This window comes from Urocitellus parryii, chromosome 3 (genome assembly GCF_045843805.1).
Source record: "Urocitellus parryii isolate mUroPar1 chromosome 3, mUroPar1.hap1, whole genome shotgun sequence".
NCBI lineage: Eukaryota > Metazoa > Chordata > Mammalia > Rodentia > Sciuridae > Urocitellus > Urocitellus parryii.
The window spans coordinates 47075093-47102056 of record NC_135533.1 but is presented as its reverse complement, the minus strand read 5'-3'; the positions used below and the strand labels follow the sequence as shown (position 1 = coordinate 47102056).

Sequence of the window (26964 nt, the reverse complement as noted above, 5' to 3'; positions counted from 1 at the left end):
CATGAATTTTGGATTCTGCAAAACTATTTGTTCATTATTTAACCAGAAAAAACAAATGCACTGTACATGCTTTCCTGAATTTACAGATGCAGACCGTTTTCAGAAACATGGTATGGATGAGTTTATTTCTGCTAATCCATGCAAGCTTGACCACGCCTTCCTTTTTAGAATACTCCAGAGACAGACCTTGGATCACAGACTGAATGATTCCTATTCTTGCTTGGTGAGTACAAATCTCTATATATGGTCACCTATAGGTTAGAAGGAAAGATTTGAGAAAGTGAGAAATGCTTGTTATAAAGCAGCATTTTATTCCTGACTCATTTAATAACTGTAGTTGGGGTTAGGGATAAAGCATTCCAATCAATTGCTTCTCGATTTGAAAATTATACACTTGAAGACCACTGCTGTGCCACTCAATAGACAGGAGAATAGACTCAAATTGACGCTGAACTGTGTTTTATCAGTCTCTCCAGAGAAGGCTGAATGAAAACAGACGTTAAATAAAGATTTTTTTAAAAAACCTTTATTACAGGATTTGTTGACACATGTGCTGACATTTTAAGGTTTAAATTCTGTTCACCAGATGCTGATGTCTTACATTTATCTGATTCTTAGAAGGACAAGGGAGAGAAACAGTGGGGTAAACAATATGATGAGGCCCATACATGTCAGAGGAAAGTTGAGTTTCATGTAGCCTTCCAAAGAGAATTTGAATTCCTTTACAATATAAATGCAGGGGTAATTAAGTAGCTAAACTTCTACCTGATGTTTGTTAAAAGTGTAGCTGAAATTTTGGATTAAAAATCATAATTTATAATTGGAAGGAATGCTCACTACCTCAGAATGTGGAGACTAAGAATCATATGTGCCCTTCTAAAAACTTATATTGGAAATGGTGATTCCTTTGAAATTTTTCCTCACAAATATGTCCATTTCTATTACTACCTGAATCTCTTGGACTCTTAGGAACTTCATGCAATAAGTTACAATATTTTTGAAGTAGGATTTTGTATAAGATATGCTGTCGGCTCATTAAGATGCTTAAATAGACAGGGAAAAAAATTAGTTTATCACAGTTTACCATTAATGATGGTTTATTCATTCTTTCATAGATTATTTATTAAGTAAGTCTTATTCTACATGTAATTGGACAATGTAAACCTGATCCAACTGAAATTATGAAATTACAAGGAAAATTAAGCAAATCTTCCCATGGCACTCTGTATCTTCCCAGGGACTATCACACTGAGAATGTCAGTAAGGGACAAGGGCCTCTTGGATTCTCCTCCAGGGTTTGGTTACTGAATTATCAAAAGTTGTTTTGCCTTTGTTGATGATCCCACAGGTGATATGAAGTCTGAGACGTATGCTGCAGTGTGACTTCCAGAACATAGAAGGGGGAGAGAGTGATCTGGTTAAGAAAGAGTGTCTGGAGGCAGGATGACCCTAGGTGTGAATCCTGGCTCACCCCCTGATTTGCACCATGATCTTGGACAATTTACTTAACGTCTCTCAACTGCTGCTTATTTATCTGTAATGTGGAAATCATAATACCCACCATACATGAGGGTTCTAAATATCACAGATATAATTTATATATTCTGTCTCATACAGTACCTCTCCCACCAGCACAATAAGTATTCAGGGATCTTTCATCTCCTCTCCCTGCCTTCTCTTTCTTACCATTCTTTTTCTCCTCTTTTATGGTTATCCTGCTTCCTTTTAAAACTCTCTCTTCTTTCTCTTTGTTATTTTTAAAATAATGCATACACATAGTCTAGTCCATCAGACATTGCATAAACCAACTCTGGTTAATCTCATCCTCCCATGCGCTAGCAGGCTGCCTACTGTTTCCATTGGCATGCTCACCCACAGGTCGAATCACCTCCCAGGAGGACCAGGTGCTGCTACTCTAAAACATGAACTCTGTGGTACTACTCACAGAATGACTCAATGGGGAAAACATTCCGAATATTTAAGTACCCAGGTAATACACGTACACAGCTGCTGTTCTTTTAGTTCACTTTATAAACTGCTTTCAGTGATAGTGTCTGCTTTGCCATCCTATTTTTAAATGAGTCCTAAAGAGATTGATGTTTATGGAGTATCATTCTTTTTTATGACTGACAATTTTAGATTCCATGAAAAAATTTGAATAATTTTGAATGCAAGTGGAGAAGAAGAAGTTGCCCATGCATTGCTGCAGCAATAGATAATATTAGGTTGTCAGTGTCCCAGATCAGTTCCAAATTGATGACACTAGGTCTTCTGAAAATAATAAGAAACATACCACTAATACAATAAACATCTGAAGACACTTTCAAAAAGCTTCTTCTAATAATGACTAAAACAAATCTTACTATAGAATGAAAAAAAAATGTGTATTTTTTTTTTCTTTTGCAGGGTTGGTTTAGCCCTGGCCAGGTCTTTGTGTTAGATGAGTACTGTGCCCGTTATGGTGTGAGAGGCTGTCACAGACATCTCTGCTACCTTACAGAACTGATGGAACATTCAGAAAACGGTGCTGTCATTGACCCAACCCTGCTCCATTACAGCTTTGCATTCTGTGCCTCTCATGTGCATGGCAACAGGTATTTTGACTTGCAAATTCACAGTGAAATGTATAGGGTTGACTAGAAGAAAGAGAAAAATGTGCTTTGCCATTATCACCTAGTAACCAATTTAAAATAGCAAACACTTCTTATAAAGAAAAAAAATACCACAAAGGAAAAATGTACATCAATATGCTCTTGATTTCTGTGGGCTACACTTTATGATTCTTTTTTGGTTGTAAAGCCACTTGAAAAGGAGAGGGAGGGAGTATCTACAGAGTAAATGTTGCCTTTTAGTTCTTATGTACTACCTACTAGTGGGATCTGTACAAAGTGTCCAGATGATTCCTATTGGAATGCATATATGTGCCTGGGAAGGATTCATTGATGGGTTTGTGCAAAAGCTAATGATCTTTGCTTTTCTTCTGTGTAATAAAGTTTTATTGATAAAACAAGATAAATTATGAAGCAATGCAGAGTCTTCCCAACCCCTTCCCTAATTTTTACATTTGGAACAAGTATTCCTGTATAGCAGTCTGAGCCAATAACCTTAACTCTGGCTTTACCAAGTTGGAAGGAAGAAAAAAAAAAAAAACTATCTTTAATTTTTAAGCTCCAAACCTCTGAGCTTAAAACTTCATCCACATCTGCTCATCTCTTCATCTTATCTGCAGAGCATCTTTGCTCAGGCTCCCCCTATAAAGGTTGTGCCCACATTCCTTCCCCTTCTGACCTTGTTTTAACCACTTACTCCATTGTGCCCTCTTTGCACTTCCTTTTCCTTTTCTCACAAACCTGTCTAAGCTTCACACAACAAAGTGACCAAGCATTTCAGAATCGGACTGTTACACTCAAATGAGTACTTACTGTGTGACACTTGGTAGGTTTCATCGTCTATTTGTGTCTCAGATTACCTAAGAAAGATCTAACAATGACATCTCTCTTGTAAGTCATAAACTGTAATAGGGATTAAATATGTTAATCAATATCAGACACTTAAAACAGTGCCTGGCACACGCATGCTCAAAAAGTATTCACTAGTAGCTTGTATTGTCATGACAAGTGCCAGTCCTTTCTTCTCTTTTTCTTCCCAAACTTCTCTCTTTCCCTTATCTTGTTTCCAGCCTCTTATTCACTAATCATACTTATTGAAATGGATTGCCCAAGGACCTAATCCAGTTGTCTCTTCTTAGGCTTCACTTTCTTAATTTTCTTCTTATTCTATTTTAATTTTTTTTGACCACCCCTTTGCTAACAGTTTCTCTTCCTCCAGATTCTTAAGTGCAATACAGGGCTTTTCTCACATGTGTTTTCAAACCTGATTTCTTCTTTCAGAGAATTGTTCTTCTTCAGTGATCCCACCCCCTTCCATGGCTTCAACCATGGCTTCTCCATTTGCAGATGATTCCAGCCCACTTATTCACCTAAGCTATGGATCTCTATTGACAATTCACAGCTTGAATATTCTGCTGATACTTTCGTCTCTCCATGTATAAAATGCATCATCTCACTAAACCAGGTCCTATACCTCTTGTAGCTCCTCACAAAGTACCTGGCATAAAATAAGTATTTAATATAAGTATTTAATAATTACTTGATGAATGAATGAATGAATGACTTCATTCTTTGTGTTAATGTCCTCCATTAACAGGCAATTAATTTCTTGTTTATCTTTTTTATTGATTTTTTAAAATAAATAAATGACAGTGGAATGCATTACAATTCTTATTACACGTATAAAGCACAATTTTTCGTATCTCTGGTTGTATAAAAAGTATGTTGACACCAATTCGTGTCTTCATTCATGTACTTTGGATAATGATGTCTATCACATTCCACTATCCTTGCTAATCTCCTGCCAGCTTCCTTTCCTTTCCACTCCTCTGCCATATCTAGAATTCATCTATTCCTCCCATGTTCCACCTCCCTACCCCACTATGAGTTGGCCTCCTTATATCAGAGAAAACATTCAGCATTTTTTTGGGGGGATTGGCTAATTTTATGTAGTATTATATTCTCCAATGCCATACATTTACCTGCAAATGCCATGATTTTGTTCTCTTTTATTGCTGAGTAAAATTCTATTATGTATATATGCTACATTTTTTAATCCATTCATCCACTGAAGGGCATCTAGGTTGGCTCCACAGTTTAGCTATAGTGAATTGTGCTTCAATAAACATTGATGTGGCTGTGTCCCTGTGGTGTGCTGTTTTTAAGTCTTTTGGGTATAGATGGATGAGGATAGCTGAGTCAAATGGTGGTTCCATTCCCAGATTTCCAAGGAATCTCCATACTGCTTTCCATATTGGCTGCACCAAGTTGCAGTCCCACTAGCAATGTATGAATGTACCTTTTTCCCCACATCCTCACCAACACTTATTGTTGTTTGTCTTCATAATAGCTGCCATTCTGACTTTTAACCCCTACAACCAATTTCCTGCCAACGTAAATCTATCTCCATAATACCCTTCAAAATTCTCTTTTTTCCCCATTTCTATGATATCTGTCCTAATTCTTGTCTTCATTTTTTCTTGTCTATGCATTCTAATTTGTATCTCTTCCCCCTTTTTTTCCTGGCTTATTAATTACCCTAAAATTACAGATTAACTTTTGCCATAGTGTTTTTTAAGACTTTGGTGGGCCAGGATGTAGCTTAGTTACAGTCTAACGTGTGCAAAGTCCTGAGTTCAACCCCCAAAGCTGCAGAAAAAAAAAAGATAAATGTTTAATAAATATTTTAGTGATTTCCATTTTATTAGTAAGTTAGAAGTAGATTCTGAGCCATAGTATCAGTCTCCTTCCACTATTGTTCAATTCTCTCTACCAAATCTTACAAACACCTAGTCTTACCTACAGGGCCTGTTTACCACATGAAATCTCTCTCTTTGTCCTGGTCTTTCAACAATAAAATATCACAAAGCTCCTCTGTGACTTCTATTAACTGATTCAAACAACAAAACCTTTTGTTTGGGATCTCTGTCAAGTGTGAAGTGCCACCTACACAAACACTCATACGCACATGCTTCACACCTCTGCTTGTGCTCTACCAGACCATGTTGTGAGAGCCAAGACAAGTTCTCCTCACCTAGTGTTCTCTGCATACCTTCATATGATGCTTTGCATACTGTGGGTACACAGTGACGACTTTTGTTCAAGCCCCTGCTGCTGCCATTTCTCAGTTCAATAGAAAATAAGACTGATCTGAGTCATAGAATCTGTTCAGGCTTTTGCTTCATTATGAAGCCTTGTTTGAAAATTAGGAAAATATTGCCAATTACAGTCATTTTTCCCATTATCCCAAATTAAACCCTCTGTATTTCACATATTTGTATTACAGGGCCAGTGAGAATGATTAATGTTTGATAGCTAATGTCAGGAGCTGTTTAACTAAAACTACTGTCTTTTGTGTTCCTGGCTCTGTTGCAATTCCTCCTGACCAATGGATATCAATAGAGGTGCCCCAATGTGAGGCAGCACTCTGACATGTAAGGAGACAGAAGAGCACAGGGAACAGATAAGACCAAAGATTGTATCATCAGATTATTTTCATTTCCAATACAGAAAAGTATAATTAATTGTGAACATTAAGTGGGAAATTTCATCAAATGGGCCTCCAAAACATGTATGTTTAAGACACATTTCAGTAGTAAGTTATTGAGTCTTGGAGCTGCTGCCACCACCTGAGAGGCAGACTGATTTGAATCAGAGGTTGCTATAGTTACCTTTATTCTATAAAACTATTGTTTGCTTTATAAAGATAATTTATAGTTTAAAGTATGTTTATATGTTCATGCATATTTTATCCTTAATATTACCCATTAAATCTATCTTCTAAAAAGTTAAAATGTGCACATATGCAGGTATCCCTGACAGTGTTTAGAGTAGAAATGAGCCATTAAGGTGACATGTAGCTTAAGAAGAAGAAAGAAAGAAGTGCAGGTTTGGGGAAAATTGGAATCTCACTTTAGTATACAAATTATCTAAGTTAATTCTATAGGGTGTTTCCTATAGTTCTTATGGCCTAGTGGATGTCACTCAGAAATACCATGCTGCTGCAATGAAAGAATAAAAAGAAGCAAAAATGTCTGCTGGCATCCCGGCTCTGAAATTTGTAAACTGACCCAGATTTGGGCAAATCACTCAACTTTTCTGATAATTAGAGTTGTCATATATTAAAGGGGTAAATAGCAATACAAAGGTCCTGGATGGATATACAGACTATATCTGCAATGATTACTGTTATTCTAACATACTTCCCTTTGTGTCACAGTCCTCAAGGAGAGGAGAAAATGTGAAAAATAAGCATAGAGGGTTTTTCTCCCTTGTGCTAAGTAGAAATGTTTCAATGCGTATATGATTATACTCTTAATTTCTTTGCTAATAGAATATTCAGGTCTTAGCAACCTCCCCTGTGAACGCCTGCTTCTCTTATCCACGTCTGCAGCATCTGATGTTAATACAGACTTTTGTTAAAAATACTGTCAATGTCAAGTCTTTCTACAGTGTTTGCCATCATCTTTTTTATGATCATTTTTACATCTGTCAAGACGCGCTTTCAGAGAGTCGTTTTGCTTGTTACCTGAACCACCTCTGTCAAAAATTCAAAAGGAAGAAAGATTGCCTTTTGTTATCGACTGAAGTGAAGGACAGCAGTGCTGTCTGGATGTGAAATTTTTCAGGGAGCACATCCTATTACACAGTGTTGAGCTCCTTAGGTGTGTGCTTTCTGTGCGGTACATCTCTGAATAGCACTCAGAAATAAAAGAACAGAGTTACACAGAAGAGGCCTGGCTGGTACCAAGACCAAAGAAGAGAGGGAAAAAGAAAGGAAGAAAGGAAAAATGAGTCAAGGACAGAAGCAGACACACTCCTGCAGGATGATAGCCACACCACCCACAGAAACACAGCCACTCACTCAGCCATAGCGCTTCCAAGACTGACAGGAAGGAGAAAAGAGACTTTGAGAGACAATGCCTGAGAGGGCAAAGTTCTAGGTTGATGTGTATGGCTATACGTCTTGGTTTTGTAAGTCAGGCTGAGGGCGGAGAAACTAAAGCAGCAACACAAAATGGCTTTTATGTCCTGGTTTAATGTAAGACGCACAGGATATTCACCCGCTCTTCTCCCAGTTAAGTCAGGCCGTCTTAGAGCTGCCGCCTGCCTGACAAAGGCCTGCTCAGATGTGCCAGCTTTCCAGTGGAGAATAAGGAATACAACATGTTTGGAGTACACATAAAATAATCTCTATCTTCCGTGGATTCCAGGTTATACTACAGAGTGGTGGCAGTCTTAAAGGGCATTGGGGGCAAATCCTCACATCAGGATACCTACAACTTCCCAGGTACCAGCGTCTCCTCTCGACTATCAGTTCACAGTGTGTCAACTTCCTGCCCCTAATTCAAGAAACAGTGGTACATTTTTGAGTAAAATCATAGACCTTGCGTCAAATAGGATCACCAAAAGTTTTCACTACTACTTCTTAATCCTGGTCTTGGATATGTGACTTCAATACAAATGCCACACTAATTGTAAATATAGAGGTTCACTCTGGGGAAGGTAGGCTTAAGCAATGTATCCTCATGCAATGTGGCAGATCTGATAGATTCCATTCTGTACGCTAAGTATACACAAGCAGTGCCACAAAGGGATCTTTTTTTATTCTTTGATAACCTCAGTTTCAATACTGAAGCAAAATAATTATGGCTTCTACAACAAAAGCAGAAAGAAAGTAGGGAAGAGAAGAGATTTGGTATGTTGGAAATAGCACTGAGCTAGGGATCCAATCATCTGTGTTCTTGTTCCGGCTCTTCTACTTAAGAGCTATTTGACCTTAAAAAAATGGGTGCTAATCTGTTTGAGCCTCAGTTTCTCATCTGTTAATTGTAATAATGTCAATGGCACCTACCGGCTATGGTTCCTAAATAGGTGATATTAAATGATATAAATACTCTGTTGATGATAAATCATTGCTTAAATGGGAAGTGGTAATATTTTCTATACAGTGTAAACATTGAACATCTGTTTTTCAAAATGCTTGGAACCAGAAGCATTTCAGATCTTGAAGTTTATCAGATTTTGGAGTATTTGAATAAACTTTACTGGTTGAGTCATGGTGCTATAAAAGTTTTGGATTTCAGAGCATTTTGGATTTTAGACTTCAGATTGGAGATTCTTACTATTAGTTAAATAACTTCTGGGAATTGTTCTTAGACTCATAGTGATCAGGCAGACTTTGAGAGTGTCACAGAGCAATTTATGATAGATGAATTTCAGGCACTGTGATTTTCTGAGGCCTCTTTCTCCCACCAGTGTTATTGGCGGAGCATTATAGGTCTAATGGAGGAGTGACAAAGACAGCTAAAAGCAAGAGCCAGGAATTTCATTATCCAAGGAAAGTAGATAGAATGCATCTTATTTAACAAGGCTGCTTGATCAATTTCCTTTGTTTTCTATTTATGCCAAGCAATTTCTGTTTTTATTTTTTATTTTTTATTTTTTCTGAAACACTGGATACAAGAACCCATTGAAAATAAATCACAGAGGAAGAGACAGCACACAAGGAACTTTTCAGTGCATGTTAGACATATCGGGTTACCAGTGAACAGAAATAAGAGCTAGACCTCATCCAGAACCACAACATTCCTTTCAGCCTACCTTTCTTTACTATCTGTAACTTCTCAACAGTGAAAAACCCACCATCTGCTTATTCATATGTTTAGCTCCAGTATGCATGAAAGCAGTTTCAGAATTTGCCACCTGGAGTTTAGCACTTGAATACAGTTCTTTAGTCATCAGCCTTCCTGTTTCCAGTTGAAATGCTATTTTTCAAAGTTGAATAAGGCAGCAGTCTTCTCCCCTCCTCTTTATTGAGGTTCTATCATACATTTATTACAATATGAATTCCATCCTGGGATCTCACGATGTCCTGGTTTATGTACTGTTGGTTTGTTTTCTTTTTCTTTCTTTTTTTTTCTTTTTCCTTTTTTTTTTGTTAATGTCTTTTTGTTGTTGTTCTAATTAGTTATACATGCGAGCAAAATGCATTTTGATTCATTTTGCACAAATGGAGCACAACTTTTAATTTCTCTGTGCAGTCATACATGTACCTACAGTAATGATGTTTGTCTCATTCCACCATCTTTCCTGCCCCCCATGCCCCCTCCCCTTTCCTCCCTCCCTTTTGTCCAATCAAATTTCCTCCATTCTCCCCACAAACTACCCTTTCCCCATTATGGATCAACAGTTACTTATCAGAGAGAACACTTGGCCTTTGGTTTCTTGGGATTGACTTACTTCACATAGCATGATATTCTCCAACTCTACCTATTTACCTGCAAATGCCATAATCTTATTCTCTTTTGATGTTGAATAATATTCCATTGTGAACATATACCACATTTTCTTTATTCATTCATCTGTTGAAGGGCATCTAGGTTGTTCCACAATTTAGCTATTGTGAATTGTGCTGCTATAAACATTGATGTGGCTTTGTCCCTGTAGTATGCTGTTTTTAAGTCCTTTGGGTATAGACTGAGGAGAGGGATAGCTGGGTCAAATGGTGGTTCCATTTCCAATTTTCCAAGGAATCTCCATACTGCTTTCCGTAGTATTCACACCAATTTGCAGTCCCATCAGCAATGTATGATTATGCCTTTCCCCCACATCCTCACCAACACTTATTTTTGCTTGTATTCTTGATAATTGCCATTCTGACTGGAGTGAGATGATATCTTAAGAGTACTTTTGATTTGCATTTCTCTAATTGCTAGAGATGTTGAACATTTTTTATTGATTTTTTTATTATTTTTTAATACACGACAACAGCAGAATGCATTACAATCCTTATTATATATACAGAGCACAATTTTTCGTATCTCCGTATATAAAGTATGTTGGACATTTTTTATGTATTTTTTGACCTTTCTCTTTTTTAGGTTTGTATACCATAAAGCTCATTTCCAGTGCTATGTAATTCTTTCAGTTCTATTGGTTTTGAGGAAGGCCCCATCACCCATCCACCACCTCATGGCCAGACAGAACAGTTTCACCATCCGAAAAAGTTCCCCTATGCTCCCATTGTGTGGCCCATCATTTCATTAAACTTCAGCTTATTCTCTGCTTCTACCTTCTTGAGTTATGTTTTTCCTACCCTATTTCTTCTATTCTGGTATAAGCATTTAACACTAGAATTTCTCCTAAATATGGCTTTTACTATATACATACACCTTATATGTACAATTTTCTTTTTCAATATGGAATTATTTATAAGTAAATTTTAAATTGTCTAAGAATATAACACATTTATGGCTTTTTTTCTTGAGGATTGATTTCTGACCTAATATTTTGTGTTCAGAGAATGTGTGGTCTGTGTGATACTAGTTATTCCAGGATTTTCTTTATGGCCAAGTATGTGTCAAATATTGTCAAATATTGTGACTGTTTAATATTGCTTGAAAATATTTACATATTTTTTTCCTTGGTGCATTGCAAGTAGGATTTTTGTGGCTCAAATCTAAACCCTAATTTTTTTATCTATCTTGACTTGTAGGAGTCATAACCAGGGTGAGAGGAGATTAGCCACAGCTCAGGTGGTTTCTTCCCTCTATTTCTATCAGCTTTTGTATATTTCGAGGCGGTTTCATTAGGCACATTCAAGCTTGAAATTGTTAAATCTTTCTGAAGAATGGAAATTATTATCACTGTATAATGACCTTTATAATAATAAATAATGATTTTTGCAGTAAAGTTATTTAGATGGTATTCTCCCCCCCCCCTTTTTTTGTTTTTGATACTGGGGATTAAACTCAGGACACTCAATCCCTGAGCCACATCCCCAGCCCTAGTTCGTGTTTTATTTAGAGACAGGGTTTCACTGAGTTGCTGAGGCTGGCTTTGAACTCTCAATTCTCCTGCATCAGCCTCCCAAGTGGCTGGAATTATAGGCATGCACCACCAATCTAGATGGTATTTGTCTGATATTTTACAGACTTTCTGTGTGCTTGTATTTTAGTGTATTTTATAAATTAGATATTTATAAATAAACTAAATTTTTATTAGAGTAAATTAAATTTTGATTTAATTGTTCAAGAAGACAATTTCTTAGTTCAGTCAATTTCTTATCACATATGTTGATAAAAGCTAATTCATTTCTACAATTTTAATTTAGGTTTTCTTTTTTGATTTATGTTTTATAAACTTTGTGTTTTCTTCTTTCTTCCTTTTTATTTTATTAAGGTTATTTAGTGTATTTTTTTTTTCTCTTAACAGTTTATACTTTCCTACAGTTACATACAGGCACACTGCTGAAATTTTAAAATCATATACTGATCAGAAAATTTCTTTTCCTTCTAAATAGTACAGGACTGTGGAACATTTCATTTCCATCTCTCTTCCTGGCTCACATACTTACAGGGTTTCATATTTCACCTGCATCATTTCTGTTTATTCCAATCCTACAAATTAGATACGGTTTTTATTGCCTAGGTTTAGTAATTGGCTTTCTTGGTCCTAAAGCACATTCTTTGACATTTCCAAAGGGTGCTCCCATAGATAAGGATTTTTTTTCTTTGGATGGCCTTTGTCTCCTCATTTTTGCTGGTTATATACTTCTAAATTGATGACTACTTAGAACTTTGAAGATCTTGCTGCATTTTCTTCTGACTCCCTGTGTTGCAGTTTGGAAGGCTATTTGCCTGCCATTATTTTGAAGGTAATTTGTCTTTTTTCTCTCCGGAAATTATTTTGTTTTGTGTTTTGTGGGTTCATTATAATGCATCTTTGTGCATATTTCTTTTCATTCATACTAATAAGGATATGTGTGGTTTTTTTAATCTACATGGGTAAGTGTATATTTCTGTTTATTTACGCTGATTGAGATTTGATTGAGTTATGGTTCATATTCATCATCAGTTCTGGGATATCGTTATCTTTTTAAATAGCTTCACTTCTCCAGTCTTTTTCTTCTCCTCTGAAACTGCAATCACCCATATCTTAAGCATGTTTTCTCCTGTGTGCTTAATGTGACTGACATATGTTCCATATGCTTATTTCTCTAGCTACCTTCTGGATAATGTTTAATGTTTGCAGTTTGCCTTTGGGGTCAGGAGTTGACACATTTTTTTTTTTTTTTCTGTAAGGAGCCACATAGTGACCATAGCAAATATTTTGGACTTTGCAAGTCTTGTGCTTTCTGTTACAACTCCTCAACTCTTCCATTGTCAGGAGGAAGGCATCATGGATTGTGTGTAGGAATAAGAGTGTAGCTTGTTGTAGAGAAGTTTTGCTACAGACGCAAATGTGGGCCACAGTGAGCCAACCTTTACTCTATCTCAGCTCTCTTCAGCTATGACATCTTTTTCACTTACTTTCACCCATTTCAGTTACTACAGTATTTGGTTCTGGAAATCCTATTTGGTTCTTTGGAACCAAATATTTTATTCTTTTCTTGGTTTTGATTCCCTATTTTGTTTCCTTAGATCTTCTGTAATTATTTTTATTCTTATTCTAATAATTGAATTTCTTAGGTGTTTAAATTTGTTTCTCCTACTAACATTTTCGCTATGGTCACTTGTTTTTTTATGCAACTGACATTTTTGGTAACAAATACATGTACCTGAATCTAAGCTGTGGAAATTCTATAAGGCCTGGTTTGAGAATTCTCTCTTCCAAAGATTTGTTGTTGATCTTCCTTGATAGGGTATTGCTGAAACTACTTTATTTTCTCATCTTGGAGGTTCCTTGATAATAAGGGAGAACCTAGCTTTACAAAGTCAGGCCAATGGTACATATTCTCAGCAGATTCTTTTTTCACTCAGTGAACCAACAGATGGTAAAAACCAACAGATTTTCTTGCTCTTTCTTCTTTACAAGAATATTGGAGGGGCTGTGGCTATGGCTCAGCAGTAGCGCACTTGCCTGACATGTGTGAGGCACTCAGTACCACATATAAATAAATAAAATAAAGGTCTATCAACAACTAAAAAAAAAAAATTTTTTTTAAAGAATCTTGGAGTATCAAGTCCATCCACTGTACTGAAGCAGAAGCCACATGTTAAAAGTTGCATCTAAAAAAGTTACTTGCACATCTTTAGGAGAACCTCCTAGAACCCTATCTGTCCTTTCCTCTGCTTCAGGTTACACCTTAGTAACTGCTTCTGATCTATTACAATTCATCTAAAATATCAGTCCCAAATTGGATTCTTCCCTGACATTCCAGACTAGATCAGATCTTTATAATTTTGCCCATCTTAAATTTAATTTTACACTCAATGTCTGATTTTTGCTTCAGTTCTCTACTATAAACTATTTTAGGGCAAGGACCAATTGCATTAATCTTTTTAGAAAAAAATATTTACTTTTTTAGGTGTAGATGGACACAACATAATGCCTTTATTTTTATGCGGTGCTGAGGATCGAACCTGGGTCCTGCCCGTGCTAGGTGAGCGCTCTACCGCTGAGCCACAATCCCAGTCCCCCCGATTGTATTATTCTTACATTATAGCCCATGACCTGGCCAGGTGGTCCATAAAATGTGTTAGTTAAGTAAATGAATGATACTGGACCATTTCTTTATAAATTGTCTTGTTGATATATTGTGACATTTTTAATGTAGACTCTGTAATTAAATGTTTTTAATTAATCACATCAAATTTTTATGACCCATGAAAAAGGCCCTACCTAACTAGAAATATTACATAATTTTTATGTCCTATAACTTAATATAGTAAAATGTGATACCATTTTTAATATTATAAAATTAAAAACTGTACCACATGGTAAAGACCACAGTTGATGAGGTCACAGGGAAATTAATAATTTCATGCACCAAAGGTCAGAGTGTAAACTAAGAGCTCTTTGAAAAAGCAACTTTCTAATATCTATCAAATACCTGAAAATATCATGCATTTAACTTGGTATTACACTTCCAGGAATATATCTTAAGGAAATAACCAGGTATGAAATTGTTAAAACACTATTTATGATAGAAAAAAGAGGGGAAAGAGTCTATGTTACTGCTAATAGAGAACTGAATTAATAAATTATGGCACATCCATGTAATGAAATATTTTTCCATTAGAAGGCACATTGGAATATTTAAATGATACAAAAAAGTTGAGAATTCAGATAATGCATCAGAATACACAATATGTCTATAGATATACAGAATAAATAAGACCAGAATGATATTTATAAAATGGTCTTACCAGTCCTTTCTCAATTGGACATTTATAGGAAATTTTTATCTTTATCATTATTTTTCCAAGTTTCTTCTTTCAGATTTACGTGTGTAGAAGTCCTTTAATTAACATCACATGTTCTTTTTTAAAAGATATAATGTTAGATATTGGACAGACAGTGATATTTATATAAGAGAACCAACCTTAATTCTTTTCATTTTTATTTTAAATTCCTCTCAGCATTTTGTTTCTCTTGAGTTCTAGAGCCGTGTAGAGCAGTGACCTTAGTTTGGGTTAGGCCAAGAACATTTGTCCAATTGGTCCCAGAAGAGGCTGGCTATCCATGCCTTGCTACCCTTAGCACGGCACAAAGATGGAGTCAAAGATCTTGTGTCTTCAAGTCAGATTATCACTCTCATATTAGAAGTATCTACTCTGTTATAAACTCTACAATGGAATTAAAATGCAATACAAAATACAAATAAGGACAGGAGTTCAGAGGAGGAGTACTTGTAAAAAATAGAGAATATAATTTCAAATGTTCATCTTCTAAAATATATTCTCATAGAAAATCTGTTTCTTCTATCTCATGAACAAATAAGAATAGAATTAATATCTTGTGGATATTATAAACTTCAGGGGAAGTAGCAGGACACTAATCATGATCACATGACCATATATGACCATCCAAATGATAGGTCATTCATTCTGATTAAAACAATAGGAGGTGTTAGAGATTAGGAAACAAAAGAGAAGAGATGATTGTTTGCTCCCTCATCATCTTCCACCATTTCTTATTCTCGTGCTGTGACTTCCTCTCCTTTCCATTCTGTTCACAAATGGATATTGGTGGGAAATACATGAAGTGCAAAGTGACTTTTACCTGCTGTGCTGCAGGCAGAATTGACAATTCAGAAATACCACCCTCTAGGTGTCTCTCCCCTTCTCACTCTCTGGAGGAGGCCAAGATGTCCTACATTCCTCAGAGCAGAAGGCAGGTAAAAAGAAGCGTGTAAGAAACTCAAAAGTACCATGAACTTTGGCATTTGTCTACTCATTGTTTGCAAATTAATCTTTTACCACTAATGGCTGCACTTCCAGGTCAAACAAACTTACCTACTGAGTTGTGAGAGGAAAGAGGGAGTTAGAAATAAAGGCTGTCTCATTAGCTTAACCAGAATGTTCTATAGAGTATTAAGCTCTGGTGTATTCATTCAACCCACAAGCTTCCTGAGCACTCTGTACCTGCCACGATTCAGACTCCTCGAGATTATAAAACTAAGGATACATGTATGTATCTCTCAAGTGTCTAAAAGCCATCCAGCTTAAAGTGGGTAAGAAAATCCCCACAAAAGATGTCGTCATTTTCCATGGTAGAAAAAATGTTCATTGGCACTGTGATGAATAAAATATAAAAATGGATCGGGGATGTAGCTCAGTGGTTAAACTCCCCTGGGTTCAATCCCTGGTACAAAAAAAAAAAAAAAAAAGCTATTTAGGGTTGGACATAGTGGTGCCTGCCCACAATCCCAGCTACTCAAGAGGATAAAGCTAGAAGATAGCAAATCTGAGGACAGCCTGGGCAATTTAGTGAGACCCTGTCAGAATAAAACATAAGAAGAGGAGGGGGTATAGCTTAGTGGTGAAGCATCCCTGGGTTCAATCCTCATATGTGTGTCTCTAATGCAATAATTAAAAAAAAATTAAAGTAGATAAACACCCATAGAATAGGGGAAAAGGAACAGGGAGGGCTGGGGATGTGGCTCAAACGGTAACGCACTCTCCTGGCAAGAGCGGAGCGCTGGGTTTCGATCCTCAGCACCACATAAAATAAAATTAAGATGTGTCCACCAAAAACTAAAAAAAAAAAAAAAAAATATTAAAAAAAAAGGAACAGGGAGAGGGAGGAGAGAAAGGAAAGAGGAAGTACTGGGGACTGACTGGAGCAAATTAAATGCCATACTTGTATAATTGTGTCAAAAATGAACCCCAGCATCATGTATAACTATAATATACTAATAAAAAAGAAATTTAAAATATATTGTGCCATTCAGCCCATTTTCTTAAAGCATATCATAGGGTCATTTTTCCTTACAACGTGTTTTAGAAGATGCCAACAGCCAATAAGTTGTCTTTACCCAAATTTATTCAAAAGAAATGAATATTAAACATGCCAAAATTGATTTTTACTGATGTCATAGCCCTCTGAAACTTTTATTGTACTATAAAAAGGAATTATAAAACTATATGAACTGCAAACTATTCAAGTGTGTCGAGTGAAGCAACCAAGTTAGCTCATATTTGAGTATTTAAGCAGATTCCTCTTTGATATTTTCTCTTATAAATTCAAATGCCTAATTTCTCAACTCAGTTTTTTTTTACCCTTTTTTCTCCTATGTTGAACTATAATGCAATTGTCCTTTACCTTTGTAGAAAATAATTTATCTGTTCAACCCCAGAAGCCACCAGAGATAATAGAAAAAAGATTCATAATGTATATCCATTTGTTCCTGAGTTAGCTTTTTAAAGCATTTTTCTCAGTTTAGAGTTTATGTTACACTGTGGCAGGAAGAATTGGCAATTGAGATGAAAGACACATTATATGTAACAGATTTTGTTCACTTGTTTTAATATACCTTAATATACAATATCAATGAATAACAAATTATACTTTGGCTCTTGGAGGGATTTTTTTAAATTAATAAATAGTGTCTTCATGAGCTATTTTTAATGCATTTGCCTTTCAATAAAAGTAGTGTGTGTGTGTGTGTGTGTGTGTGTGTGTGTGTGCGTATGCATGCACGCACATGGGTTCGTGTATATGTGATGGCCGCTCTAAAATCAGAACATGACCCATAGGCAGATGCAAGGTCAGGCTATTAAGCATGAGTGACAGAAGGTTCTATTGTACAGATTCTTGAAGTACAATTAACAAAGACAACTGCATATACTGTTCAGTTGCTTATTATTTAACACCAGAAGGAAGTTCCAAGCCATAACTTCTTTATCTGTAGCTAAAAGAAGTTTAACTACTTGTAATTCATATTTTATTATTTGTTCACTTGTTAAACTTCTTACAGAGAGCACTCTATTTTTATTGGAATCTTGCAATTTTGATAATTGTAGGAAAAAATGAAAATATTAAATCTTGATCTATAAGAATACCCTTCCTTCTCATTAGAACCACTTTAATATTTCATTATCAGTCAAAGAGTTACCTCAATTAATATTTGCATCAGAAAAATTGGTCTTTTAAGTTAGGATTTTAAAGAACATGGTCTTTTTACTAATGTCCAAGAGGCATTATTCTTTGTATTATCTCAGAAGAAAAATGCTATTCTTGAGATTTAAAGTAAATTATTTTGTTACTAACTACAGTGGCAACTAAATAATAGAAATGTTTTGCTAAGTGTAAAGACACCCTGTCTTTTGTCAGTGACTTTTTTATCCAGAATACTAAACTATAATTCCTGCTTGTGTTTGGTTTTGACCAAATTTCCCATTCTGCATGAAGTTATATGTTAAAAAATGTTCCAAATAACTTACATTGTGTTAATAAGCAGTAATCACAATTAGGCATGTAAATAATTCATAAGTTACTATAATCTTATATAACTGATATATTTATATGCTAAATACTACTCATTTGTTCCCTCCACTTATTTGCATTGAGCATCAACAATATGCCAGCCCCTATTCTAGATGCTAGGGATACAGCACAAAAGAGGCAGACAATAAGTAAATATATCACTTTGGATAGTGACTGTATACACAATAGCCAGCAAAAAAGCAGAGCAAGGAAAGAAGGGGTATGGAAGTAGGAAATGACACCTTCTTATGATGGTTAGAGAGAACCTTGTTATCATGAGTCAGGCAAGTAGCGTGGATACACCAAGGGAAGAGCTCTCAAGCAGAGGACCAGCATTTGCAAAAGCCCCAAGGCTAGGCCATGCTGCTTATGGGGGGACCAGGTAGGAGGCAAGGGTGAATGAACGGAGCAAGTGAGGGGATAGATGAGGTCAGATGGGTTTTTGTGAAGAGCAAAGCTCATATAAGGTCTTATGGACCTTTGTCAAGGTTTTGACTTTTACGTGGAGCACCACCATTACAGACCTTTGAGCCAAGAAGGACTGTGATTGGATATGTGCTCCAGGAATCTTACTGTGGTACATTACCAGTACTTGGCAAAGAAAAGTGCTGAGTGAAAGACCAAGGAGGCCACAGAAGTACTTAGGGGAAAGCTGATGGGTAGGGACCCAGAGAAGCAGCAGTAGAAGTGATAGGGGTGATCAGGTTCTGATGTTTTAGAAGTAGACATGACAGGAAATTAATTTGTAAACTAAGATCATATAAACTATCCTTTTAAAATCTCTTTTACTTTGAATATAATAAAACTACTCATAAAATATAACTACCTGAAGTTTCTCTCAAGGCTTCTGCAAGTACATATAAAAGAACAAATTTTAGGATTTCCATTGTTAAGGTCTTCTTTATATAAATACAACTACAGTTTATTGAATCTGTTATGTAGTTGATAATATACACAAAATTTTCTTTACATGTGGGACAGGCATTCGCTCATAATACTAGAACCCTATATTACTTTAGCAATGGCAAGTTCTTTTCGTGTGTAACCCTGCAGTACTATATGAGAAAACACACGAGACACAGCAGCTGAGTTGAGTCAATTTCATGTATTTCACTGACACTCTTTGACTCTTCAGTGTTTAATAAACATATGATTTATTTTCCATTGTGATATGGTTATTTTTTAAAGGCTCGGGAACTATAACTTATTGTAAGATATATCCAGTGAATGATTCTGGAATATTTTTAAATAATAAGAAAAAAGTCATTTTTTTCTCCTAAATTGATGTGCACTTGCTCCTTCATGCTAAATCATACAGGTATTAATACTACAATCCAAATCTGTATTGTTTTCAGCACATTTCTGCAGCCACTCCTAGGTACTTGGTCTTCTTTAGCTGACTCATCTCACAGATCCACTCACCATAGAGTGCCTATTATGGATAATCTGTCAACTAAACTCCATTGTGACTTTGCCCATCTCAGAAACCAACACTGATTATTATCTTATGCACAATACCCAGGCTCCCTTGGGTGAATTTCCATCCATTTAACCTTAGCCTTAATATCAACCTTAGCCACAAACCACACTATGTTCAGCAGTGTTCTCCCACTGCTGAATCATTGACTCAATGGGGCGAATCTTAGTTTAAAATTTACTTGTATTCCACCTTATGCAAGAAATACAGAAAAGGTCTGATGTAAAAAAGAATATTTAAAATACTTCTACCATATTGTTTCTCATACATGCTTTCCATGGCTTAACAGGATTTTTTAAATTATTTTTGCTTTTCATTATTTTCCATGAAGATATGGGGAAAGAGAGTAAACCCTAAGAGCTTATAGCAAGCTCTAAGATAACTTAGTAAACACTAAGAGCTCTGACTTTGGAATGCAAAGACTTAGGTTCCAGTCCAGGTTCTGCACTTTCCAGCTATGTAACCTTAGGAATATATTTGAACCCCTCTGAGCCTCAGCCTTTCTCTCCTCGAAACTGGAAAAAGATTTCTATGAACATTCTATACTATTCTGCATACGAAACAGCACAGTGCCAGATGCACATTTAGAATTCTGTAATTGATAATTGCTGTTTGGTTTTACTAATGCCAATGATAAGGAAAATGTTGATGACATAAGTGTTCACATTTATTGGCAAGAATTGTAGGAGAAATTGTTTCCTTTAGCCTTGATTGCAACAAAGTTGCCATTTGTACCCAATTTTTTATATCACAAGGCCACTTCAACAACTTTATATTTAGTACTTAGGCTCCTAAAGGCAGTATGCCAAAATATGGATATGTCAGTAAAGGCAAGTCCAAGTTGTTAAATGTGGTATTTAACCTGTCAGATTTGTAGCTAGATCAGTAATTAACTCAGTAAAATTATGGGCCTTCCTTATATGCAGGAGTATTTGTCTTAGTGAAGCTTGACAAAAATGAGCATCCCCTGACTTTTCTCCTAGACCTATCATCATCGGCATCCCGGCTCCCTTCCATTGGTTAGACAGTGTGCCCCAGTGAAGTTCAATATGACAGGAAAACTTACTCCATCATGGTAGATCATGATTTCATTTGACATTTCAACCAAACAGGAAAATTCACTCAACTCTAACCTTATGGCATCTGCCAGAGAGCTAAGCTAAGGGATAGTGTCAATCACCAGAATAGCAGGGATAAGTTCTTTGCTCTTTCTTATCAAGTTTGAATAGTCATGTTTAGTAAAATAACCTCCTATAAGTTTATTAGTTTTTATTGCTATGTAATAATATTATTTAGGTCCAGTCTTTATCTGAATGCCTAAATTCCCTGATTGATGATTACATAGAACTCTTAGGCATCTATTTGTGATCACTGATCATTATCAGTGCTTATTCATAAGTTGCTATTGGTTTTGTGCTAAGATTTGTTAGATGGGAGTTGATTTAAAAAATATCCATTTCTAAATTAACATAAAACACTGAAATTAGCCCACAGTTCATTAACTTCATAATTTAAATGTTGTATTTTTTTCTCCTTCCTATAAATTTTTGAGACCAGTTTTTAGTTTTTCCATAGTTAATATTCTAGATGCATTCTGAAGGAGTTATTGTGATTGGTGTATTATTGTGAATGTAAAATAATGTAACTGATATTTCCCTATATTAGAAATGAAATATAATTGAAAGAAATGTTTTCAGAGCATAAATTCTGACAGCATTTTTGCTTTGTGTTAGGAAAAAAATCCTCATACTGAAATGATGCTTTGATAAGAATATAAGTCATCATGTCAGTGTGATTCAGATATAACTTTAAAAATTAATTGCTTTATACTAATTGGATATTTAATATACACAAATATATGTACATAAACACTTAGGTATATAAAACTGTGTGAGTATATATATATATAATGTGTGTATGTATGTGTATACATACACATATGTGTGTATGTATACATACACAGTGGGAATATAGAATAAAAAATCTCATTATTTTAAGCTTTTTCTTTGTTTTTAAACTAATGAGAGAAGATATCTGTTGTTAGTTGTCAAATGCAAAAGATTCATTTTGTTGTACAATAAATAAACAGTTTGAAATGTTTACTTCTTCTGTGCTAACAGAGATAGTTAATTACAGGTTCAAAATTTGGGGTAACAGCTATACAACTAAAACCTTAAATTGATACAGAATAAATTTGAGTCCCTGCTATTAGATTTTTTTGTATTGTTTTAATTAGTTATACATGACAGTACAATGCATTTTGACGCATCATACAAAAATGAGTATAACTTCTCATTCTTCTGGTTGTACATGATGTAGAGTTAATAGGTCATCTAATCATATATGCATATAGATTATAATTTCCAATTCATTCTACTATCCTTCCTGTCCCCATACCCCCCTTAGCTGTGTTTTATATTTTCAATTCTTTTTTTTTAATTGCTTTTGTTTTTAAATACATGACAGTGGAATGTATCACAATTCTTATTATACATATAGAACACAATTTTTCATATCTCTGTTTGCATATAAAGTATGTTCACACCAATGCATGTCTTCATACATGTACTTTGGACAATGATGTCCATCACATTCCACCATCATTGCTAACCCCCTGCCCCCTCGCTTCGCCTCCCACCCCTCTGTCCTGTCTAGAGTTCATCTATTCCTCCCATCCTCCTTTTCCCTACCCCACTATGAGTTGTTACCTTATATCAGAGAAAACATTCAACATTTGTTTTTTGGGGGATTGGCTAACTTCACTTAGCATTATCTTCTCCAACTGCTTCCATTTACCTGCAAATGCCACGATTTTATTCTCTTTTGTTGCTGAGTAATATTCCATTATATATATTTGCCACATTTTTTAATCCATTCATCTACTGAAGGGCAGGCATCTAGATTGGTTCCACAGTTTAGCTATTGTGAATTGTGCTGCTATAAACATTGATGTGGCTGTGTCCCTGTAGTGTGCTGTTTTTAAGTCTTTGGGGTATAGATGGACAAGGATAGCTGGGTCAAATAGTGGTTCCATTCCAGGTTTTCCAAGGAATCTCCATACTGCTTCCCATTATATTTTAAAATATTTCAGTCTTCATACTTACTTTTGAAAATCTTAATGAAAACTCATACTGATATCATAAGGATATTTAGTTAAACAAAAAATCTTGAAAAGAAAGTCTTTTTCTCTGTATATACTTTTATTCCAATATTTATATGCCCATATATTTAAATAAGAAAAATAAAGCAGTAAACTTACATATGTATCCAAAATTTCTTATAAAAATTTTGTTTCTTGAAACAATTAAAATTAAATCTCTAATATATATCATGTTGGGTTACTTTCTTTTCAGAAGAGAACAGTTAAGGTATTTTGCCTTATATTCGTTATTTTTTATATTTCCATTCAGGGGACATTCATTTAATTGGTCAAATGTTTGGTATCACTATCAAACACATTTTCAAGGACTAGCTATTGTTTTCTGTAGATATGGAAAATATTTATTGTCATCTTTACCTTGAAGTCTGTCTAAAAGAGAATAATTTCATTCCATTCATTTTGGGTCAAAACATTAAGCAAATGGCTACAAATACCTCCAATAAATTTCTACTCTGATTGAAACTAATATGTATTCTGTGGACCAATATACCTTTTCTTAATCATTTAGATTTGTAGGTTTGTAGGGTGTTTGTGTGTGTGTGTGTGTGTGTGTGTGTGTGTGTGTGTACTACATAAAAGTAACTTACCAATACAAATTACTGAATCTGATTTTTTTTTCCCCCCAGGCCTGATGGAATTGGAACAGTTTCAGTAGAAGAAAAGGAGAAATTTGAGGAAATAAAAGAGAGACTCTCTTCCCTTTTAGAAAATCAGATAAGCCATTTCAGGTATATATCCTATTCATCAATACAAGTTTTATTTTTTAGTTTTGTTCAACCCTACATTCCCCTCTAAATTGTTTATTTTATCTTTCTGCCATTGCTCAAGAATAATCATTAATCCCTATGGCCTGCAGGGTGTGATTTGCATTTTTTAGTCTGTGGTTGGCTTCCCAGCCTGCCATTCAATTTCAACCACTCTCAGGTAAGTCTATCCCCAGCACTAACCCACTGGTACTCTTGCTCACCTTGGTATTTTTCATCCTGCGTAGGCTTTTCCCTCCAGCTCTGGTGACCATCCCTCCTCCTCTCTGTGTCCCAAGTTCTGCCTCCATAGTGAGCCTTTCTCAATTATTCCAGCCAAGAATGTTCCTAACTCTCTCAGCAGTTATTGTCTGAATCTTCACTTGTCACTTATCACAGAGTAATGACATACTCTGTAATTAGTGCTTCAGTCATTAAAATAAAAAAGAAAAGAAAAATATTAACTTTAATACTAAGAAACATTTACAGAGTGAAAGATAAATATTTTGATAATATATTTTTCCCTTTACTTTAGTTAACTGTCAAAAGAACTTGACAGTTAGAAACACAAATATGCCAATATATTTTCTTTTTCTACCACTCTTATTATTTGATCCTGTAAAATGTTGCCATGTCGATGTGCTGGGTCTTATAGCATGTTTGCTGTGATACCTTTTTGTGATATGGAATCATTTCATGTTAATTTATTAAAAAAACTGCCAAATATATATATAATCTATTCCCTTACTTTAGTGATTTTCAGCTGGAGCCGGTATCTTAGGGCACATGGATGAAGGAAGGTTTGTTAGAGTCAGTTATTTAGTTCTGGATTTAGATATGCAATTCATGGAACAGTCCTCCACTGGAGAGTTATTCCATCCCAGAGGCCAGCATATTTAGATCAGAAAACACTGTTCTCAGTAGCATAGCTGAATTCAAGTTGTGGGCTTGAGAGTTAGTTCTCTGCATAAAATTCTTCTTGAGTTTACTTTTTTTAAATGCAGTTAGAAAGATTTTTATATGGCAAGAATCTGTTTCTTCATTCACTGTTACTGAAAGGGTTATTTCTTAGGCAGGGAAGAATCCTGTAAATGGATATTACATTTCTTTTAGTGAAAAGAAATGTAACTTTTTCCTTTTTTGCCCTTATTAGTATGGAGCTCACCAGTCAATTGATTATATACTTTATCAGTAACAGTCTATACCTCAAGTTACAGTTACAAGTTACTACAGTCCTTCCTGCAAACTGGTTTTAAAAAAAAACATATATGCTCACTTGCATATAGGTCAGGCAGGGTAGGCTTTCAGATAAGCTTGTTTATTATCCTCCTTCGTGGAGCAACTAACTTCATCCCCAGACTGCCAGCAAGAATACTACAGAATTTCTCAGCCTCATATTCATACATTCCACTGCATTTGAAAGAAAGTAGCAAAAGCTGGTATAGTCTGTGGTTCTCAAGATCATGAAAGTTTCCTTAGAATATCCTAACAAACCCTATTTTAGATATCGTTTGTCCTAAATAGATACAGACCTAGTTCTGAACCAAAACCAGTAGCCCAAGAAAGCTTATTCATGCACTGGATGCTTCAATCACCTGCTGATACTCAAGTAGGTCAATATGGCTGACTTGGATTAATTGGAACCTTGCACCAGGAAAGTTCAAGTCCCTCACACTGCTGCCAAGGATCTGTATAGTAAGAGGCAAGGGACAGTAGTGTCCACATCATTTATTATATATCATTTATTATATTTTCTCTTTTACATCTCCCTACAGTTTCCCTACTACTTTTATTGATACATCCTCTTTGCTAATATCTCTAAAGATGTAGTCTGCTATCCCTTTTACATTTGTTTGTTTGGTGTACAGAGGACAGAATTGAAATTAGTTGCTCTAGACATTTGGGGTTAATTTTGTAGAGTTTTTTTGGGGGGGGTTGTTTATAATGTTTGTATAAATTTTACCAGTTTTTGTCTTTCCTGAGTTTATGGAAGACCAGATAAGAAGAAAGGATACTGAAATGAAATGGAAGAAGTTTTAGGTGATCGTGTAAGCAAATTTAGAGAAATAATTAGTAAAATTATCTATTAGGACTATTGTTATAATTCTACCAAATTCTCTTTCTTAGTTACTTATGTTAAAATTTAAAAAAAAAATAAGAACTGCTTGTGAACTCATGATAAAGAAGCATGGTAACTTCACAGCTCTTCTATAGGAATTTGTCTGTTTAACCCAATGATATTCTAGAAATGAATTTCAGAAAACATAATAAGGCCAAATAAACAGAAATGAAGAATTTCTGGTCAAAGATGGCAGACTGACAGAAACAAAAAATGGCACATTAAACACAGGTCTGGCTTAGTGTCCTGACACAATCTGACTGAAACAACAGAACAGTATTTCTCAAGAAGGCATAAACCCACAAGAACAGCAAGAGTAAGAGAGGAGGAAATGGCAAACAAAAGAGTTGTGAAAAATGTTTTGGAGGTCAGATGGATGGATGGTATCTAATGGTATCTAATCCAAGAAAAAAAGAAGCATAAACGAGCAATGTGAAATTTTTTAACCACCAAATGTTTAGGAATCACCAGTATCAAGACCCTCTAGAAAGTAAGAGTGAAGAATGGTTTGCTGTGAATCTGAGCAGAAGCACTTAGATCCCCAAATCTCTTTTCCAACTCAGCTCTCCTGTGTTGGCAGGAGCCTACAGATTCGTTCTCCAGAGAAGGTAAAATCAGATGGTACCCGGACAGGAGTGGCAGAGGGGAGGAAACATCAGCCACAGTGGAAGGTAGAAACGGGGAGATTAAATACACATTTATTCTGAAATTCAAGAATCACAAACTGCTTCCAGGCATATTGTTAGTTTCTTACCCCTAGTCTCTGATGAGCCCAAGAGAGAATACCTACAGCTCTGTACAGCAAAGATGTCCTCTCACACTGCCCAGCCAGGTTCCCCCTTGGCAAAGACCAGTGTCTGTAAATACCACCTAGGCCCACTTCACCTTTAATAATACTACACTTCTGAAAATGACCATACACCTAGATCATCAGACATTTAAGAAAAGTATTTACTATGGAAGCCAGAGCCCATTCCAAGTAAACAACAAAGGAGAAATAGAAAAGCAATTGTGAATAAAACCAAAATTATATGAGGAAGAGGAAACTGGGAGGAAGTATTGTTGATCTTCTCAGGGAGGTTTGAAAAGGTAGAACATTTATTAAACAAAAATGAGATAAACAGGAAAAAAAAATCTTAGAG

The 26964-nt window shown here is 35.5% G+C and overlaps 1 protein-coding gene across 4 annotated transcripts in view; it reads left to right on the top strand.

The window, feature by feature from the left end:
• The window catches only part of Cadps2 (calcium dependent secretion activator 2), a 512216-nt gene that overhangs the window by 360831 nt on the left and 124421 nt on the right, over nucleotides 1-26964 (top strand). For all 4 annotated transcript variants that reach the window (XM_026388720.2, XM_026388719.2, XM_026388718.2 and 1 more), the window contains exons 12-14: nucleotides 87-223; nucleotides 2407-2594; nucleotides 23587-23688. In XM_026388720.2, coding sequence (XP_026244505.1) covers nucleotides 87-223; nucleotides 2407-2594; nucleotides 23587-23688 — 427 coding nt within the window. The remainder of the gene's footprint in view (nucleotides 1-86; nucleotides 224-2406; nucleotides 2595-23586; nucleotides 23689-26964) is intronic.